The sequence below is a fragment of the Misgurnus anguillicaudatus genome, chromosome 5, assembly GCF_027580225.2.
Source record: "Misgurnus anguillicaudatus chromosome 5, ASM2758022v2, whole genome shotgun sequence".
NCBI classification, from domain to species: domain Eukaryota; kingdom Metazoa; phylum Chordata; class Actinopteri; order Cypriniformes; family Cobitidae; genus Misgurnus; species Misgurnus anguillicaudatus.
The window spans coordinates 24,477,111-24,500,026 of NC_073341.2; the positions used below are offsets into that span (position 1 = coordinate 24,477,111).

Below are 22,916 nucleotides of genomic sequence, written 5' to 3' on the forward strand. Positions count from 1 at the left end.
TTGTAGAGATTATTTAGTATTCCAACAGAAATAGCTGAGTAAAAATATGAAAAATTATAATTTCATACAAAACCCTTATTTTTATTTTAAAAGGTTAATTTTTTTCAATGTATTTTTAACATGTAGTCATGTTGATTTTAATCAAAAAGTTTCATGATATGTGAAAATATGTACATTTTCAAAAGAAGGATTTGCTTATAGTTACTTATAATAAATACAAAATTGTGAATTAAAAAGACACAGTAACGCGTTCAAATCACTACAATAAACTGCACACAAAACAAATAACCGCAGACAAAGACACGGATTGAACGAGTCTTTAGCTCCTCCTCCTGCAGCGTAACGTCCAATCCCGATGGATTATTCTGAACGCTCTCTCTCCTCCTATTGGCTGAGCGATCTGTCAGTGGCTGTATTCCATATTTTCGGTTGGGACAGTAGCACACTGGCAGCAGTGAAAGTGAGAAATAACTCCGTAAACTGGGATATTTCCGAACACGAGGACTGATGAGCAAACAAACCCCCATATGAAGGTAAAAAAAAAACATTTCCTGGAATTAAAAGTGTTTAGCGGAGGAGGAGAAGGTGTGGTTGGGATGTGATCAGGAGAGCGTGCTGGTGTGAAAGACTGATTCACAACCCAGTATAGATTTCCAATGCATGAACTGTTATGACAAGCACGTACGCTTTAAATTGTAAAAAAATGACACACTACGTAGTTTTCATTCCGTGCACGTTATCTTTAAACGGGACGTATTTAAGGAATTTGGACATAACCAAGCAAGTGTATTTCCATAGCATGTTTATATATGTATGCTACAAAGTAACATGTGTCTTGTTATCCGGGCAGATATCAGACACCCTGATCAGGTCTGATCTACTGTAACCGAGTGCATTGCCGCGTTTAATCGGTTTGAGAAGTGCACTGATTGCTTGTTTTGGTTTGGGTTTAACAGTGTGTGAATGGTCCATATGTTCGGAATGATTATTTGAAATGCTGAAAGGGGAGCTTTGTGTCCACCAGGTAATTTGATATTCCCATTAAGAGTTTTTGCGGAGCAGTGGCTGAATTTTTCCCAACAAAGTGCTCTATTGACAATAAATCATATACTACACTACTTAGGCAGTTGTCAACTTCTCATGCATTTGTCAATTATGTTACTCTTGCTAAAGACTTTGGTGCAAAGACTACTTCAGGTTTAAATCTAGTGTGGTTCTAATTTACTCTGATTACGGTTTGTGTGTTGTTTTTGATCATACAAACAAGCAGCGATTTCTGAGATGTGGTAGAGATGTGAATTGTTAGTGGGTGAAGGGCAAAAATGTAGTCTAGCCTGTATGCTAAGTTTTCAATTGCCATGACAAGATCACTTGAGAAGATCTTGCCTCATTTTACAGATCTTACTGTTACTTTGGCTAAAGTGTCTAATGTGTTCGGTTAATGGCCCGCATAGGCATTTTTTAGAGGGTTTCAGTGTATCATTTTGAGATTCAAGAAGCAGTATTCTTGACAGCATTTGCAGAAGTCTGAAGTCACGGTTATCTGTTATTTTTGTAACCTCCGGATGGTTTATTTGACTCCTAGAATATACACATTTCGTTCAAAACTGCAAATATGTTGCATTTGAGGAAGTGTGTAAGAAACTCGCGACCAGAGGAAACCAGAGGACTTCTTGCCTGAGGAAAGGGCTGAGTGAGTTATAATAGAGAACTCGTTAGATCCAGTGAACAGAAAGGGTTAGGTTAAAGGAAAACACCAGCATTTTTCAATATTTTACTATGATCTTACATCAACTTAGATGAATTAATAGATGCCTATCTTTTTCTATACATGCACGTTTTATCTTTGTACAGCGCTTCGTGAATGTGTTAGCATTTAGCCTAGCCCCATTCATTCCTATGGCTCCAAACAAAAGTTTTATTTTGTGCCACCATACTTACTTGTGTAACTACTCATGTAACAGTTTTTAAATATGGAAAACATGGAAGTGTTTGGTGGCTTTTGAGTTCATCCCTGTTTGGAGCCATAGGAATGAATGGGGATAAATACTAACACATTCATGATGCGCTGTGCAAAGATTAAAAGTGCACGCATTGAAAAAAGATAGGTGTGTATTAATTCATCTAAGTTGAGGTAAGAACATAGTAAAATATTGAAGAATTGTGGTGTTTTCCTTTAACCATACTGTGCCAAATCACTGCATGTGTTTTTTTCCGGCAGAGAGCCCTAACAATCAGTCTACTGAAATTATTCTGTTTGATGCTATTGTGTTGTCATTGAGCTGAAGGATCCCAGGATCGCATTATCGGATTCTTGGATTTGCAAGCTTGATAACGAGTTGGAGGCTGTTAAAAGTAAAAAGAGATGCTCGGCTTTTGGGACCTATTATTACCAATTAAAGTCTCTTCTGAAGTCTTTTTCTGTTAATATTTGATAAGCAAGTGTGGGGTGTGAATTCCTGGAATTCCTTTTGGTCTCTGTAACCCATATTTCTCTCTTTCTCTCTCCCTCTCCCTCTCTCTCTCTCTCTCTCTCTCTCTCTCTCTCTCTCTCTCTCTCTCCACGACTTTGCATTGTTAACGTCATGCTCCTAACAATGAGCTTTACTACCGTAAAGTGTTTTTACTTTATAGAGACTTTGTGTGCTTGTGTAAGGTAATGTCTGGTTACATCAGCACAGCCCACAAACCACACACCCATCTGACACATGTCTAAATCTCTCATTAAACAAATGATTCATTAAGTAAGCTGACATCGGGCTGTGGTGTAATGTTTTTGAAGGTTTGGTTTTGCTCTCAGCAGCTGTGGTTTAAGATTTGTTTGAGATGAGAGAAATCTCTGCATGAGCTGTGATTTCTCGGTAATGTACAGTGCGTAGTGATACTGATAGTTTATTGGATGTAGGATAATAATGCTTATAATAGTTTGGGTTTATCTTTTGGGTGTAACAAATTGGCAACAATCCCATCAAGTGTCCCACTATCTCTCTTGATGTTTTATAATCCAGTACACTCTAGTCATAGCCAGATCTACACTGATGATTTCTTCATTGTACTTACAGTTTAACTGGACTTTAATGTGTAACTGAATCAGGGGACGGACCGTCAGGTTTTGTTTACAGAAACAGATCTCAGATGCTGTGCTCAAGATCCTCTTGTCTCCTCTCTTGCTGTGTCTAGTTACCGTTTCACTTACAGTACAAATTGTGGTTATCTTTTTCCTGGAATGCTTTTTGCTCAAATGTGCTTTGAATAATTGCTATTTACAGCCTGACACTTTCTTGAGAAAGATTCTTTAGGCAGGTGTTTTTCCAAAAAACTTTTTTTCATAGATACAAACATGCCCAGGATTGCCATATACCTTCAGTATTGGTTGTGAGGGCAACTTTTTGAATGAAACAGCAGCTGTTTGACATTCTGACATTTCTATTAAAACCTCTTTCGTGTTTCACTGGAAAATTATTATAGGACAGTCTGTGGAAGGTGTGACTTTTAATTCATGCTGTCTTGGTTCCGGTCCCATTCAGTTCTACCACAGAGATAAAGAAAACAATTCAAAGCGGACAAAAAGACACAGACAGAAGATTGTGTGACTAACTCTTTTGATTAGGAAATAAAATACAGTACCACAAGGACTTCAGTGTTACATCTCTTTCTGACTTATACCTGTTGTGAAACTTGTTGACAAGCAGTCAAAGTGTGTTTGTGGTTTGACAGGATCTCTTGAGAGGAAATGAAGGCAGGATGCACTTTTGATCAGAACAAAAAATGTTTTCACAGGATATAGAAGAATGAGGTTTCTTATGGGAATAATAAGCGCCTGCTGTCGGTTTTCTATTTAGAATGATTGGTGGCATATAAAGGGTTAACTGTATTTTATTATGCATTTGTGTGTGTGTTATTTTAAACCGCATTTTCAGTTGCAGTTTCTTAATAAATGTTATTAGTAGCTGTATGTTCACATGGTATGTTATGTTTGGATAATCACTTGATTCAAAAATACTGAATAGTGCTGTCAAACCATCAGACTATAATGTGTGTCATAAAATAAACATACACTTCTTAAACAAACAGAGAGAAGTGAAAGAAAAGATAAGAACAAAGATAAAAGGTTCATGCCTACATGACTCTGTATCCATGGCTTTAACGCAAACATTAGATATAACCACCATATTTTGTTAGGAAGTAAGCACACATACAAGCATGTGAATTTGTATACAGTGAGGAGTCCTGAACTGAATTCTTAGATGTTACTATAAACTATGCGTACTATATTTATTTAAACCCACTGCTCTGTGCTGAAATTGATCAGCCATTCATATTTCTGTAGTATTTGGCAGGGTGTATTTGTTTAATAGAGAGCCAAGCCCAAAGGAATAAAGGTAAATTCCAGAACACACACACACACAGTTCTGGCTCTATGATTGGCGCTGATCTCATCTGGAGTGTTAGTAATGTCTGGGTGACATCATTGACCTGATGTTATATTAGGTCTGGTCATGCTGTGTGAATCCTTTTTAGTGGAAATGAAAAAATTCTTGAGCTTGTCTGGTAACACTGTGGCATGCTGAATCAGTGAATCTTATCAGGAAGTACATTCTCAGAGGTTTTGGGGAATGCCACCTGAGAAACCTGAAATGGCTTCCTTTTGGGACATGCTCCACTTTGCAGCAGGACAAAAAACGTTAATGAGAATAACTAAGTGAAGACTTGATGATTGATAGTCTTTATTACATGGCGCTCTAAAATGCTTGATTCTGATTGGCCAGTTGAAACATTCCAAGGTACGTTGTGCCGTGATAACAACCGCCTGAAACTAATAACGGATAACACTAATAACGGATGCTGCAAATAATTTTGACAGGTACAGTTTAATATTACACAAAAATGTAATATAAATTTGTATTTTAATAACATGTATGACATTATATGAAGAGTTTTGTTCCAAAAACGCAATAAATCCATTTTGACTAATTTCGGTGACAAGATGAAAACCACTATTTTCTGTTACAAACTTTCACATAGCATCTTTAGGTTATTAAAACATTAAAAATTCTTATCCATAGTTTGATTTTCAAAGATTTAATATAAAAACAGATTATTTTTTCCGCAAAATACAATAAATTCATGAATATTTTTTTCAAAATGCTATAAATCTATTGAATCAATATATAAATGTGCATTCATCTTTGCCATGTTATATCCATTTAGTTGACTAGTGGTATACACTGATAAAAAAACACATATGGCATTAATCAAAACACTTATTCATATTAAAAACACTGTCATTGCCACTGTTATACTTGGGACGTCGTCGGTGAACTTTTTTGACAGCGATCAGCTGTAAAATGTTTTGGTCCTGCTCGATTTTCATTGACTTTGCATAAAATAATAGAACGTTTTTCATAAGATCCGCTGGGGTCAATGTGTTAGCATGACAGAAGCTTGCTGTTGTGTGAGAACAAGCAACAGCCGGCATTTTTCTTTTGCCCGAATGGCTTTCACATAAATTATTAGATTTTGATGGCTTACGTTTCTTCCCGCCACAGAAAGCCACCACAGGTTTATCAATGCCATCAAAATTACTATTTTGTTTTTGTTTGTTTGTTGATCACGAAGTACAAATTAGAGGAAAACTAGGATCCGTGTGTAGTATTCAAAGCGCCGCCAATGTTGCGCTGTGATTTGTTGAGCGGATTTATTGCATTCTGCAGAGAAGGAGGAGTGGCGTTTATCGTGGTTTGGAAAGAAAGGGAGAAAAGATGAGAGAATAATACGGCCACATGATCATCCTGTCAGGTTTATTCTGCGCTAACAACCACTGGCTGTACGTTATCCCTAACTTAATGCTAACTAGGTCATGATGCTATGAGGAGTTGGTGTTACAGTTTGTGTCTGCAATAATGGTTAGTGACCTATCATTAATTATTCTATATCCCACATGTGCATGTGACATTTTTCAGGTGCCCATCCCTGAAACACTTGTGTGTAAAAGTACTTTCCAGTGCCAGAGATTAAGTGTCTTACAATAAAACCTTATCTGTTTCTAAGCATCTGTAAATAACAGGGCGAAGTGATATTACGCACCTTTAGTGTGCTCAACAAACCTGAAAGTATGTCATATTTGTGCAGTTATGGAGGATTAATCAACATCCTGGACTGCGTGCCAACCAATCAGAATCAAGGATTCAATAAAGTAACTTGATGATGATGATGATGATGCCTTTCATTAGTGGGTGTGGCCAGTAATTTTACAGTACAAAGTGAACATAATTAAACAGAAATAGTTACTTTATGTTTATTAGTGAAAACACCACACACAAAACTGTAATGGTTAATGTAAAGCCGTCCATTAGCCTGCAACCAAATTCAGCTGCCTCTTTTGAAGTTCATAAGTGTTTAAGCTGTGTGTGTGTGTGTGTGTGTGTGTGTTTTAGAGGGAGATTTAGGGAATGCATTACAGTACAGCAGTCTTACCACATTCACTGGAGACCTCTGTGCTGATATGCTAATAGCTTCCTGTGTTTATGGGGTCTGAAGGCAAGCCAGACCACGATGCACAGAAACCGAACACTGCTTTTTGTGTTTTAATGCGTGCTTGTGTTTCATGAATGTCCAGCAGTTCTCACACAAATGTCATCCCAGGTTATTCGCTGAATGAAATGTGTGATACTGTATTCCATATCTAGGCCAGTGAAAAGGATCTGTGTGTGTGGCATGATCCTATTTCACATGGTCTCGCTATGTTTGTGCTGTGAGTTGCGCTGCCAGGTCTGTGGTTCCTATAAATGGTATCAAGTAAAAATGAAAAGGCTAATTTAATCTGTTTGTGTGTGTTTCAGGGAAGCAGAATGAATGTGGAGACGCTCAGTAAAGCTGAACTTCTGATGCTGCTTAGCATTTTGGAAGGAGAACTGGAGGCACGGGATGTAGTCATACACACACTCAGGGTAAGAGCTCTCCTGATTTCACACAAGCATTGCCAAATGAAAGCAAAGCATTTGTAACAGGTTTTCCTTTGTCATACACTGTTTAGGTAAACAAATACTATCGTCCCAAACTCTTGCTACAGTAGTTGTGAATAAACCAATTTTGCTGTCTTGCTGGTCAAGATGATAAAAACAGAGAAACTATTTTGTAGCACCACAGTATTTACAGTTTCGGGAAAACTCTAGCCACTTGTGAAGTAGTTGCATATTAGGTTGAATAGGAGAAAGTGTTTAAACATAAAAAATTTCACATTTCACTATTAATAAATGTGTATTAGTTGCATTAGCTTACATATATGTTTCTTATTGCAGGTATAGATATGTGTGGTTGTGTTATGTAATAGGCAGGAGATGGTCAGGATTTATGTGAGCTGGTGGACAGGAACAAGAGGATGTGTGTTAGATGAGATACTCAGGAAACTCTTAAGAGAAAACAATGGCAGGCAGTGCTATTCCTGTAAACCACACATACACACAATTCACGGACACAGTAGGTGCGTTTACATGCAACCAAATAATTTGTTTGTAATCGTATTGATGGCTCAATCGGATTGAAAAGCATTCATGTAAACACATTAATCAAAACTTGACGTCGATTCGATGCAAATTTGATCGTATTGAAAGGGGCGGTGTAGTCTGATCCGATCAGCAGGAGAAAAGTATGCATGGAAATGCGTGAATCGTAGAATTTTCTCAATTGGATACAAAAATAGATTTTTTTTAACATTTGCGGCTTATATTTACCTCTTATTTATGTCTCACATAATTCTCGTCACAGAAACATGCATAGCAAGTCAATGACACCACACATTATTAACTCATTCACCGCCAGCCTTTTTGAGAAAAGTTGCCCACCGGCATTTTTGTGATTTTAACAAAAGTTTCACAAAATTCCTTGCAGGAAAAATTATCTTCTATAAATATATAAACATACAAATTATATCAAATTAAAGAACACACCCTCTGCTTTCAAACAAACAATAAACAAATAAACAAACAAACAAACTGGGGAAAAAAACGTTTCATTATATATACATTTTTTCCACTTAATTTAACCACTGAAATATGGATATTTCTCTTCAAAAATACAACATTTTGAGCAAAAAGCTTAAAAAATTGCGTTTTTGTAAAGGAATTTATGTTAGAGATCAGACTCAGAATGACTATCAAACATAAAGGCAGTTAAAATAACCATTAAATCTTTTTAACTTCCGTTTTTGATAAATTCGGTTTGGCGCCAGCCAGTGGATAAAAGCGGTATTACACTTTCACTTTGAAATTCGTCCAGAAAGGCATATTTATTAGTTAAATATTAACTCATAATTGACGAGATAACTCGTCAATGGCGGTGAATGAGTTAAGGTAATGGGGTCATGCACTGTACATTCTACAGCGTTCATGTGTACTTTCATAACGTTAGGGTATATAAAGCAATAAAATAGCATTGTGCCTTTTGAAAATTGTGTGTTCATTGCCTATTTATAAAAACTTCCTAAGAACAGCTTTCTCCAACTCAACTTTGTACATTTATTAAGAGATAAAGCGTGAACTCGACGAGATGCGCTGGGTGGCGTTGCCAAGTCCTTTGCTTTTTTTTAGTTCAGATTCTCCCTGGATGTTTTTTTCCTGTGGGTTAAAGATGAAAGGTAGTGTTGTAGTCAATACCACCTAAACCGAGACCAAGTCATGACAAAGACGAAGACAGGCCGAGACGGAGACAAGACCAAGACTTTAAATGGTCGAGACCAAGACAGGCCAAGACCATGACCAGTGCAAGTCACTGCATTTAAACACTTATGATAAAATGTGGAATATGCATATGATTAGGCACTTCGTGTGTGTGTGTGTGTGCGTGCGTGCGTGCGTGCATGCATGCGTGTGTGTATGCCATCAGAGAAGTTGATAAAATAATCAAAGACATTGCAGATACCGTATGGGGAATTTATAAAAGTGAACAAACACTAAAGAGCTAAAATCAACATAATTTATTCTGAACTGTCTTTCCATGGCTTGCCATCCAGTTAACACAATGCAGGTGTTTTTAGTAATAAAATTAGAAAAATTGTCATTGGGAGAAACTTAAACAATGCTTAAACAATGCCAACATCATATGCCAAACCTGAAAAAACTGTAAAAAATTTATGATAAAAAATACATTCGTGATGTGCCATCAGTTGTGGTCTTGACCGGTCTTGAAATAAAATTCCGAGTTTTCTTTGTCTGAGACCGAGACGAGACCGTAAAAATGCGGTCGATTTCAAGACGAGACCAAGACCTTTAAAAAGTGGTCTCGAGAACTACAACACTAATGAAAGGATTTAGTTTATTAGTTTTTGGTATTTGGACTGTGAATAGTCATTGGGATGCTTTTAAACTAGTTTTGAATGTCCATTGGCATGGTTTTGATACATGAAGCTGGCAACACTGCCTGTGCGCTTGCACAGACGTTCGGTTCAGATTATATAGAATGTACATTTAAACAATCGTTTTAATAAGATTGCATATGTTTAGGGTGCTTGTAAACTGTATTGTCGTAACCTTCAATCATATATTAAATTCCGTCGGATTGACACAATTTTGTGCATGTAAACATAGCCAGTGATGGATCAGACCAGACCATCCAAACAATGACTTGGATACTTACTGTACCCTATTCCTAACCATATATCTATAAACCTAACCCTCAGTGTTTTTATTGTCATGCACACCTCTGTTTAAAGCCACAATATGTAACCACTTGCACAGTGTGATATATTTCATGCAGTTATGCATATACATTTTCCCAAAATTTGGTAAACTTTGGAAAAGTTTGTTAAAATTTGTAAATCTAGAGAAATTCTGATTTTACATAATGGCTAGTCCCTTGTGATTGTCGCCTATCAATGAAGTAATATCCGTGCTATCCTCGGTTTTTGCTCATAGAAACGGAAACACATGGACAAATGCAAAAGTGTCATCTACTTTGGAGCTGTTATGCCTTTCAGCTAATTCATTACAAACCCATAAAGTACTGTGATCAGACGTACAGGTAATAAAACATTTATTCATAACCTCATTTCATGAACATATTTAGCGAATTCGTCTGGATGATGAAAACAACATCTCTCATCATTCCCCTCTCCTTTATAATGTCATTAAGCGTTGCCTTTGTTTTCAAAATTCAACCTCTAGTGGTAAAATCCTACATATTGTGCCTTTAAAAGGTCACGGCATTGTAAATCATGGCTCTGTGGCACTTTCAAAACGTTGCTTTGTTTATTTGAGCATTCCAACATGTTTACTTAATTACTATTGACTCAGTGAATCTGCTTGTTAGGTCTTGGTGCATGGAAAAACATTTCCGGGTTCAAGCCTCCATTTGTTTCAAGTTAGTGGTGTTTGTTCCTGTCACATATTTAAACTAAGCTTTAATAAACAGCAGTAACAACATAAACAAACAACTTTTCCTGGAACAAACATAACTTCAGGTAAACTTCTGCACAGAATCAATAACAATAAAGTCCTTTTAAAGTAGTTTATTTCTGAAAACAAGCAAAATAAGCAAGAAGTAGATTACCTTAGTTCAAATCATAGATAAAGCGTATCAAAAACTACACTGAGCTAACGTTACTGTGTAAAATGTGCAGGGTTTCCCGCAACACTTTGCAGTTCGGGTGGCACGCCTGAGCTAGGAAACCCTACCGCCTTAACTGGGTCGTCCAAAAAAATAAATAAAAAAATGTAGCTGCACAAAAGGCCGTCAAGTGCATCTTGGAGAATAGCGTGGACGCGCTTCACCACTCGCGTCACGCGACAGCAATGAGAGAAAGACATGGTCCGGACCGTCACTGTCTGAAGGATACCTAGCCAGTTGATAAAACATCTCTGAGAATACACGTGCATGTGTGCCACACGGCCGAAATGGTCCTTCACTGTCTGGAGGATAGCCAGTTGATAAAACGTGTGTCCGTGAGAACTGTAAGTTGACTTATGTTTTGGGGTAGTTTAAGCCTGTTATTGTTTTAGTCTATAGTTCTTGCATATTTAAAAAAGTTAGCTGGTGATTTTGTTGTTTGAGCAACCTGCTAGCTAGGTTATGTGCATTATTTACACACTACAGTAGTTACACTCTTTCAGATAATGTAATTAATAGTGGGAAATAATCCGTTTTTACAATCTTTGCGCTATCTATTATCGTTCGCCAGACGTTCTACAACATCTGCTTCAGTTTTGTGTTTATTAACCCTTTAGTTTCACTTCATCACGCAGCTATTCCCGTATGCCCCGCCCCTTTGATTACCAAGCCCCCTGGACGGGATGCACCTGCGTCCGATGAAACTGTCTATACTACCTTCTCCAGTCTCAGAGCATCCCGGACACCAATATGTAATGATGATTCATAAACGTTGAATCATTGTGGTCAGATTAATCATTTTGGTTTGGTCATCTGGGATTTTAGAGTGGACATAAAGGTTAGGATGGTGATTTTTTTGGGGGGGTAGTTTTACAGCAATCACTGTTAGTATTGTTTGCTTTAGCCATCGGATAGAAGATTTGGATCTGGAAGCTGTGGTGCGTAATGTCAGACTTAACAAGGCAAATGGTTTGAGGATTTGAGGAAACCATGACCTTGGTGTTACCAGCACTTGCTCTTATCTGACAGTCACTTTTCTGAAAATAACTGTGTGCAGCATATGATTTCTCCTAAGTGTGAATCTTTTCATCGTCTTTACAATGTTCAGTTCTCCATCGTTCATTTAGTTTTATTGCTTAATAAGCACAGAAATTAATTCAGCTGTGCTCAATTGAGTCTGCACTCCTCAAAATAACACCAAATATGGCTTGATTTGTATTATACTGAAACACAACAGAAACCCACAGTGGTCCCTCTGGACACATTGTACATATGTGTGTGTGTTAAGACTGTCTGTAATTGACCTGTCCGATGCTGTAGTTGAAAAGTTTACACGGTTAATAACAGAGAACAGGAGCTTGTGTGTGGGAAACACAGAAACATGAGACTAGGGGATCAATCACAAAACCTGCTCTGGTGTCTCACTGTGACCTACAGATCAACTGTGTGTTTGCATCTCTCTCTCTCTCTCTCTCTCTCTCTCTCTCTCTCTCTCTCTCTCTCTCTCTCTCTCTCTCTCTCTCTCTCTCTCTCTCTCTCTCTCTCTCTCTCTCTCTCTCTCTCTCTCTCTCTCTCTCTCTCTCTCTCTCTCTTTTTTAAGGCATTTTATTGCTTAGCCCCAGGCCGGAGGGCGAGTATGTGTGCAAGTCTCTCTGTGTTGGTGTGACTTCTTCATTCTCTGACTCTCTTCCTGCCCAGTATGAGTCTTATTCTCAGAGGGAACCATGAGAAGCCCTTGGGGCGCTTGAGACTGTTTTGATCATGACTGGCTTGTGAGTGTGCGCCCTAACTGCTTTATAATCTCCACTCTGTCCTGACAGTGGTGAAGCAATGGATGCTGGGACAACAGTGTAGCAGTTAAAAACCTGAAGCTGAGAAGCATGCCATTTTCCCATAATTCATTCTGATGTAATGGAAGAGCAGCATGTCCCGAGGGCTGATGGTTAAAAAGGGAAACCGCCGTTAATATGACTCGCCTACTGGTTTATTATTTCAGCCGTATAAAGAGAGATCAGATCTGTTGACAGGTGAAGAGACGTTCATGAATAGGGAATTTCATGTTAAACTCACAGACTGAACAGGCCGGTTGGTTCGTCCAAGATGTCTAGACTGTGTTATAGCTTAGAGATCTGACTCATTTCCACACAAATGCTCACTGGGAAAACCAATGGGGTGTCTCGCACTGGAATGTGTTTTTTGTGTGTTGATTAGAGGGATGTAGGATTCCCTCTGAGTTAACTTCCTTCCAGGAATTCTTCTGATTCTTCTCCGTCTCCTATGGTGACGGAGAAGGAGACATTTCACAAGACTTTTTAAAGGTGGGGTGCAAAGCCAATGTTGATATTTGAAATCACCTAAATAAACACGCCCCTACACCAATAGAATCTGGACCTTCTTTTGATAGACCCGCCCCACACATATGCAACTCAGGCAAAGATGTTGGTTAGTAGACACGCCCTTTATTGCTGAATGGCTACAAGTGTGTTTTGGTACTCAGCCTGACTCCCTTTTCCAAAGTGTTTTTCAAAAATCATGCACCCCGCCTTTGAGATTCTGAATATATCTTTGGTGTCTCCAGAGCACGTATGTGAAGTTTTAGCTCAAAATATCATATAGATATTTATTATAGCATGTTAAAATTGCCACTTTGTAGGTGTGAGAAAAAATGTGCTATTTTGGGTGAGTCCTGTTAAATGCAAATGAGCTGATCTCTGCGCTAACTGTCAGTGCCGTGGTTGGATAGTGCAGAGTAAGGGGTGGTATTATCCCTTTCTGACATCACAGGGGGAGCCAAATTTCAATGACCAATTTTTTACATGCTTGCAGTGAATGGTTTATAAAGACTTAGTTAATGGGTTGATCTTTTTCACATTTTCTAGGTTGATAGAAACACCGGGGACCTAATTATAGCACTTAAACGTGGATAAAGTCAGATTTTCATGTCTTCTTTAAATGCTCTCACATTTGTAAGTCACTTTAGGTAAAATAGTTCGCTAGATGAATAAGTGAATAAATAAAGCAACTTATCTGGATCATACTGCTTTATATACTTATATACATATATAAACATTGTTGGTCCAACTTAAAACAGTAAGTTACCTGGTTGCCTTAAAGTTTTGAGTTAATTCAACTTAAAAATATTAGTTGACAACAATTTTTACTTTTTTATGTTTTTAAGATGAAATTTACTCAATATTTTAAGGCAAACAAACTTTTTTTAATGTGCATTTAACTGTATACATGTGTGTAGTTTTAGGGTTAGGGTGAAGTACATTGTTAACATGTAGGGTAAATTGCCCTAAAGTGTTTGTGGGTCCTCCAAAAATGCATAAATGCCAGTAAAAACTATGGCATCACACAAAAAAACTAACATGACCTCTTACATGTCCATTCATATGAGGATGAAGCAAAAATCGAAAAAGGGCCACATTTTATGGAAGTATATATATATATATTTTTGAAACAGTCCATGCTTACCCAAATGAGAAACCTAAGGTCAGACTACTATTTATGACTGCAAGAACAGATGGTCCTATAGTGGGGAAAACCTCTTCAAAAACCTTCTCCAAAAAGGACAAAGTCACTGGCTCAAAATGATCAAAGACAGCCGAGCAGGGGACAGAAATTGAAGGGTCTGAAGCTGAAGGTACAATTTGAGACCTGATAGAAGTAATAATAATAATAATAAACTTTATTTGGTGTTAAACAAAACACGAGGCTTGTGACAATTTGCCAGAATAATATCTAAGAAATGTTTTCCTATAGCATCCTTAGGACTTAGGACAATTCACCCTATGTATTCACACAATTGTTACATTGTGTACAGTTTTTTTAATACGAGTACATGTTAGTAAAAGAAACCTGATGGGACCAGAATTGTATTTTAAAACCATCATTACCATATAGTTGTTTGTTAACTATTTAGAAACATCTGCCTACTACAGTAGGTAACATAACTATTACAGTTGACCTGTAAATATACAATAGGTTACTATAATGCATCTGCTAATCACAGTAACCACAAAGACAAACTGTACAACTACAGCAGCTATTGAAAACCATTTAGAAACTAAACTTGAACCTGAACTGGATAAATATAGCAGCTGCACTCTGTTATTGTGTGCGTGGGTGTGCCTTGCCTCTGGTCTGCTGTGTTGAATGTGAAGAGAGGAAGATTTGTGTGTCTGGGGTTTTTGTTACTCAGTGCTTTTAGAAAAACCATGCTGCTTTAGGGTTTACTTTAAAAGAAAGGCGATATGAGTGTGATCTGACCTCGATTATCCTGAACTACACAAAGAAAACTTTCTTTCTCTCTTCCTCTCATATCTGTCCTTTACTCGTGTCTGGGACAACTACCTCTGAATTTTTGAACCCTATGAATCTCAGACTGTAATTACACCTGTATTTAGCACTGACCATAGAAGATCACAAGGCTGAAACGGATGTTAATGCAATCTGTAAAACAGGTTCTCACTCTCTGATCTCTGGATAAGGTCACAAAAAGGCCAGTGAGCCACAGATTTATGTCTCCAGGGCTGTGAATTAACTGTAATTTACTGTAATGATGTGGAGTAATATGCAGTGCTGCTTAAAGCTGTAGTTAAGTAAATAAACTATCCAGACTGGTGGTCTGAGACAGCATAGTAAACACACTCTCAAAGTTTAATGGATGTTCAGAATCAAATTTTGCTCAACAGAAACAGGCAGCCCATCAAAGCCAAATTGTCACAATCACCTTTATTAAAACAGTGCATGATGACGTGGAATAAAATTCGAAGACGGGGATTTTTTCCATGTTCAAAAATAAACAGCTGCACAACATGCTTGTTGGGAAGCTTACATCTGACCTCATTGAACATTTTTGCCAGAGCTTCTGTTATGGGCCATACCAATATAGACACTATTTTGTCTCATCATGTATCGAACTAGGAAAAAGTACAGATATATTTCCAAAACTCTAGGGCTACATCAACTATCAATAAAATAATCGTTAATAAGCTATTATAAAATTTGTTCTGTTTAGTTAAATTCCCACAGGTTGATGTTATTCTGCGGTTTACAGAGAGAGAGAAGGATTTGGTTTATAATTTGGCTGTGAAGTCATTGGGATGTTTTTGGCTGGTTTTGTTACGCGGATGTGGCAACGTGACAGGACAATGACGGAAGCAAAAGCACAAACAGTACTGTGCAAAAAGTCCTAAGCCACCATGCCAAGAATTAGATTTGTTATTTTTGCAATGTTGTAGTGATCATATATAATTGTTTCTCAGTCTCCTTAATACATCCAGAAAATACAGGAAATGTATGTATAGTATTAAAAACTGTATAAAATGTAAACTGATGTCTTTAAACTCCCCTTCCACTTGTGCAATAGCAGGAAACTACAGGATCTCTTAAACCTAAATAAAATTAAATCCTAATTTCTAATTTTAAACAAAGTAGTATTTTTACTTAATTCTGCTCAAAAACGCTCAAGATGTATTTAGTGCCAAGAGAGGTCACACTAAACAACGACGATGCCTAAAGAAGACATTTAGTCCTGAAAATGTATTTATTTATTTATTTATTTATTGTACATATATTCTGTATATTCTGTTTGTTTCTTAATACAATAGATTGAAATAAATATGGATGGACATTAAAACTTCTAGACAACAAGTCTGGTGGTGGTACTTTTTCACAGTACTATATACTTTAATTTAGTGCCTTATTTAGCTATTATAAGTGATAAAACTAAATGAGTTAATATTTAGGTTTTATCCAATTAGTTGATTAATCGAAAAAAATCACAGATTAATCGACTATGTTGCAGCTCTACAAAACTTGTTATACCGCTCAACCCGAAATGCTGTATTGTGTTGTTCACTGTTCATAAGGGCTGCACATTATATTGCTATAGCAGCGACATCTCAATGAGCTATAATGAGTGATAAAACTTAATGAGTAAATATTTAGGTTTTATCCAATTAGTCGATTAATCGGAAAAAAAATCACCCGATTAATCGACTATGTTGCAGCCCTACAAAACTCGATATACCGCCCAACCCGAAATGTTGTATTGTGTTGTTCACTGTTCATAAGGGCTGCACATTATATTGCTATAGCAGTGACATTTCAATGAGCTATAATGAGTGATAAAACTAAATTAGTAAATATTAAGTTTTATCCAATTAGTCGATTAATCGAAGAAAAAAATCCAGATTAATCGACTATGTTGCAGCCCTACAAAACTCCATATACCACCCAACCCGAAATGTTGTATTGTGTTGTTCACTGTTCATAAGGGCTGCACATTATATTGCTGTAGCAGCGACATCTCAATGAGCTATAATGAGTGATAAAACTAAATTAGTAAATATTTAAGTTTTATTCAATTAGTCGATTAATCGAAGAAAAAATTCCAGATTAATTGACTATGTTGCAGCCCTACAAAACTCCATATACCACCCAACCCGAAATGTTGTATTGTGTTGTTCACTGTTCATAAGGGCTGCACATTATATTGCTATAGCAGCGACATCTCAATGAGCTATAATGAGTGATAAAACTAAATTAGTAAATATTTAAGTTTTATCCAATTAGTCGATTAATCGAAGAAAAAATTCCAGATTAATCGACTATGTTGCAGCCCTACAAAACTCGATATACCACCCAACCCGAAATGTTGTATTGTGTTGTTCACTGTTCATAAGGGCTGCACATTATATTGCTACAGCAGCAACATCTCAATGAGCTATAATAAGTGATAAAACTAAATTAGTACATTTTTAGGTTTTATCCAATTAGTCGATTAATCGAAAGAAAATAAATCACCCGATTAATCGATTATGTTGCAGCCCTACAAAACTCAATACATCGTCCAACCCAAAAAGCTGTATTGTGTTGTTCACTGTTCATAAGGGCTGCACATTATATTGCTGTAGCAGCAGCATCTCAATGTGCAATAGCATCCGCAATAGTCACATTACAGTCAACAATATAATGTTCCTAAATGTAAACTTGCATTATATCTGTCTGATGACGTAATTTACTCTAATGTGCGTGTTTTTTTTTACACAGAATGCATTGCTGCCATTCCAGAGCTATATGAGAACTGCAAGGGACGAGTTGAAACAGAGATTTTTTCCATAAAGATTTGGTTCCCTAGAACATTACCTCAGTCATTCTAACAAAAAAACGTCATGTTGTATTTTTTCACATCATGAAGTTTCATATCACACACACCAATGTAGTTTCTCCTTTTATCGCAAACAAAGAAAATATTGCAATGTAACCCACCCCCCATATTGTAAAGCCCTACTGTTCACACACTGAGCACACCACACCCTTTGTGACTTTCTGTGTGTGTTATTAAAATACTTTGAGCTCCAGACTGATTATCAGCAGATAATAACTAACAAACTACGGAAGCTGTGTCCTATTGAAGTCTGGTTGGTTAAATATTAGTCTGTCCCACACAGCCACATAGTGATCTCTTAGCAGATAAAAGTCTACATATTTATCAGCATTGATAACGTTTAAAGGCCATATTTCTCACTTAGAAATTATGATTGTGTATCTGGTATAGCTTGAGCAAAAATTTTGCTAATAAATATCTAAAAAAATAACATGCTTTTGAAATCTCTACCATTAATTTACATCTACACACGTCCAATAAAAAGTAATTAGGTGTGCTGACAGACAGAAACGTTTTGTGTAATTGACTTGAATAAGAACGTGATTTGAAGACTGAAGAATGGCATGAACAGCATGGAAACAGGGAAATGAAAGAACATAAACCACATGTATATTCCCATTATTTATTGTATGTGCGTCTGGTTGTGTGTTTGCGTGCCATCTGCTGATCTTTTTAGTAAGACCCCCCATCCTTTTTAAATTAGTCACACTGCCCCCAAATGTAGCCCTCACACAAACGCACACATGCACAATGAAGAGTGAACTCCACCCCTACAGCTGGGCCTTTTGTGCCGTAAGCCCCCTTTCTCTGTTCCTGGAGCCCAAGGGATGTTTAACACCTGCCTGCGGAGGGGGGAATCAGAATGGGGGGTCGGAAGTACGGTTATATATTTTGTGAAAATAGATCTGATGGTAGCCAGCTGAGCAGAGTTCAGAAATCCCAAATGCTTCATCCTGTTTCTCTGCGGACACCACATACAAGCATGCAAACATAGAGATACGTATTAGTAGTCATTTGATGAATGTACTTGTATGAAAGTCAAGCAATGATAAATGATAAATACAAAGAACTTGCTAGTTGACTTTCCACTTACACATGACTTAACTTGGCTAAATATAATTTGTCTGCAGATTTCCTCTCTAAGTATAAAACTAAAGATCTGGATCACAGCCCAGGGCACAGTTATGTTCTCAATAGTTCCTTGAGAAAAGGAAGAAAACAGTTTTGTAATATTACAAAGCGCCTCTCAGATCAAGAGATTTCACTGAAAACCAAATGCCTAATCTTAAAATTTGACCTTTTGTTAGGCACAACAGAAAGAAGCATTTGTACAGGAGCGATACGGACAGTATGACCTCCGAGACCCCTTCGTAGCACTGCTGAGGGACAGCGAGCTTTCTCAGGGTGAAGGTAATGGAGAACAGGATCCCGTGCGTCTGAACCCATTGGGTGTGTTGAGGCTGGTGATGGCCCACTGTACCAACATGAAGGACAAAATGATGAAACAGCTCGCTGCGGCAGAGAGAAGACACAGGCGGGTAAGAAGCAGATAGTACAGCGTTTCGAACTCTTGTCAGATGCCTACCTAAGCAGGCTGCCCTATAAGAGACCTAATTTTGGACACATTTTTGAAGGAACATAGCATAATGTAATGCTTAAACTCATACTGCATGTAAATGTAAAGAACATTTTGTGAAAATATAACTTTTATATATTTAACATTGACTTGTGGGTGATTCTCGTGAAATTAGACTTATAAAAAAAGTAAATGCAAAGTAAGAGTATCAAAATAAGAAGCATACAGTTACAAACATCTCTTTATGTACTATTTGCACATGATTTCAAATGACATCATACAAAACAATTTTGCTGTTTTTTCCACACTTAAGGGGAAATGTTCATTACCGCAACGTGTCCATGACTGGATTTGGGTTCTTTGACATGGAAATATTTATAATTAAAAAATAAAAAGCTTCAGTGCATGTTATACTCTAAACATTTACAGTAAAGAAACATGTGCTATTTGGTGATCTTTGGTAAATGTAGAGACAATAATAAGGAATATAAATTTGTCAAAAAAAAAATTTCTCATCCTCCGCAACAATTTTCAATCATTGTTTAAGCCCTCAAAGGGACATAATTGACTGTGACACTCAAGATGGCTACCAGGTAGTCAGTTCTTATTTTTTCTCTCCAGATAAAAGTTTAAATTTTGTTTGTCATAGTACCTAAACAACTTTTTAGTTCTCATTACCGAAACATGAGTTTGTAAATGCATATATTTAATGTAATATCATGTTGCGGTAATTATAATTTTTGATAATATTAATCTAAATGTAAATAATTCTATAGAAAATATTTTGTAATCCTCTAAAAATAATGGTTATAAGTTCAGTCCTTAATCTTATATGTGCAAAAAATAAAATTGGCTTCAATGGCTTTTTAAAAAAACTGATGCTGGCCGCCTTTTAAGTCTGTATTTCGTGAGAATCACCCTAGTAAGGCTGTGTCCCAAAGTTTGGGATGCCAACTTTCTCACTACTCTGATGCTCCTAATCTCATAACTAGGTTATGAGACTTTAGCCTGGATTTCACAGACAGGGTTTTAATTAAATATAGTCAAATTTAAATGATATATTTATTATATATTTAAAACACATGTTTAAGCTGTCTCAACTGAACATAACTTCCACTGACAGATCTTAAAATGCCAGTGCCTTTGATTTGTCTTTAGATACACACCAGCAAGTTCTTTTCTGAGACATGTTTAAAAAAGATGCTTAAATGGCTTATTTTAACTCAGGCCTAGTCCTGGCTTTAGCTAAGCCTTGTATTTGAAAACAGGCCATATTGTATTATACTGATACTAAAACTAATACTGAAAATAATACTACTTCTAAATTATGCTGGTTGGTGTTTGAATGTCTTTATATCTATGCGTGCGGGTAATCGCTGATTTAGAGGAAGAGAAAAGACGACGGGTGCAAGACGTGGCCGCAGGCGATGACATCACAGCCATGTTAGAGAAGGAACAGGAAAGACTACTGCAGCAGGTAACCAAGCAACAACAGCAAAACACATATACACACTGTACACGTACACAACACAAAACAGTTAGACAAGCCCTTAAACCGCAAAATATTTTTTTTTTATGAACGACGTAATGAAAGGTTTAAAGAATTTGAAGATGTTACTTCATACCTTTCACTTTTTTTACTTTCATGGTCTTTGATTTCTCAGTTATTCTGCTCACTGTCCCAGATTTTACGAAAGTTTAGTGACATTAACAGAATAGTTCACCCAAATGTGGGTCATGCCATCTCAGATGTACAGTACTGTGCAAAAGTCTTAAGCCACCACCACCAGACTTGTTGTTTTAGAAGTTTTAATGTCCATCCAATTTATTTTTCAATCAATTTTATTAAGATGTAAAAAGAAGATACAGGAAATATGTACAAAAAAATTACATTTTCAGGAGTAAATGTCGTCTTTAGGCATCGTCTTTGTTTAGTGTGACCTCTCTTGGCCCTAAACACATCTTGAGCGTTTTTGAGCAGAATGAAGTATAAAGACTTCAAAGTATTTAATTTTATTTATGTTTAACAGATCCTGCAGTTTCCTGCTATTGCTCAAGTGGAAATAGAGTTTACCCTTAAAACTTGACACATCAGTTTACATTTATATACAGTTTTTAATACTATATACAAATTTCTTGTATTTTCTGGATGTATTCCATTAAAGAGACTGAGAAACAATTATATATGATTACTATAACATTGCAAAAGCAAGCCTAAGACTTTTGCACAGTACTGTACATTGACTTCCTTTTATCTTTGAACACAAACTAATCATTTTATAATAAATCAGTTTTCTTATATGGGAGGGAACATGTTGAAGCTCCATAAAGCTAATATCCATTATTAATGTTATCCAGTGGGTTGATAGATGTCTTCTGAAGTGAAACAATATGTTTGTGAAAGAGAACAATTAATATTTTAAGCTTATCTAGTAACTGATACATTGCATATCCATGGAAATACACGCTCTTGCCATTTAGGGCTACTGTAGAAACATGATGGGGACTTCCATGTAAGGGCACCCAGGGTGCATGTAGATAAAAATGGTAATAAAAACAATACAGTTCATTATGTGAAGTTTATACACCACTGATAATATAGTTATGTATATGATATTGCATTTCATTCAAGAGATCCTTTTAAAAAAGTTCCACATTGCACCTTTAAGTTCAAATGTGGTAACACATTGTAACGTTGAATCGATTGGTGCTTGCATTTCGTGACTAGTTGTCATATGCATGTTTCAGCCAGAGACGCAAGAGCCAACGAGATTTGACATTTATAAATGTGCCACCATATTTGAACTTACTGTGTTGATCTGTGAATATGTGATGTATTGTTTGCTAAATAAGTTCAAACAGTGAAGCATTTTCTATTGCAAACATCTGATTGTGTTGGCTCTCATATTCTGTAATACATTAAAAGATATTATGATGGAATTTATTTCAATATAAAATTGCTTGCGTAAATTATTATTTGTGTTGGCCTGAAGAAAAGAAAACATTTACATTCGGGATGGCATAAGAGTGAGAAAATGATGAGAATTTTAACATTTGGATGAACTATTCCTTTAATATCTATTTGATGTCTGTGTTTGTGATGGCATCGCCTGTGCATACATGATTTGTACAGTAGAAGGGCTTCATTGTTTTGCTGTAGTTCATGAGAGTCTCTGGTCTGTCGGTGTGGTGCCATTCCATTGTTTGTTTGTGTTTTTATGGAGTTAGGAAAAGGTGATGTTCAGGTCAAAGTACAGACTGCAGTATTATGTAAAAAGCCCTTCCTGCCCTGCCCTGCCCAGGGCTTTCCTCACACACACACATACACGCAGGCACACACACACACACACACACACACACACACACACACACACACACACACACACACTTACATTTCTCTGCCTGCATAGCTGTGTATTTCACACAGATTGCCACTCTCATTGGAGCCTAAAGCAATGTATGTCACTGAACATAATGAAATATATTGTTATGTTACAGCACTAAAAAAACACCCGTTGTGATGGCACAATAGCACAATATTAACAACATTGCATCACACCA

The 22,916-nt window shown here is 36.8% G+C and overlaps 1 protein-coding gene across 1 annotated transcript in view; it reads left to right on the forward strand.

The window, feature by feature from the left end:
* Positions 1-377: 377 nt before the first annotated feature.
* The window catches only part of cttnbp2nlb (CTTNBP2 N-terminal like b), a 29,103-nt gene continuing 6,564 nt past the window's right edge, over positions 378-22,916 (forward strand). The window contains exons 1-4 of the mRNA XM_073867776.1: positions 378-533; positions 6,843-6,950; positions 19,087-19,313; positions 20,721-20,832. Coding sequence (XP_073723877.1) covers positions 528-533; positions 6,843-6,950; positions 19,087-19,313; positions 20,721-20,832 — 453 coding nt within the window. The 5' untranslated portion in view covers positions 378-527. The remainder of the gene's footprint in view (positions 534-6,842; positions 6,951-19,086; positions 19,314-20,720; positions 20,833-22,916) is intronic.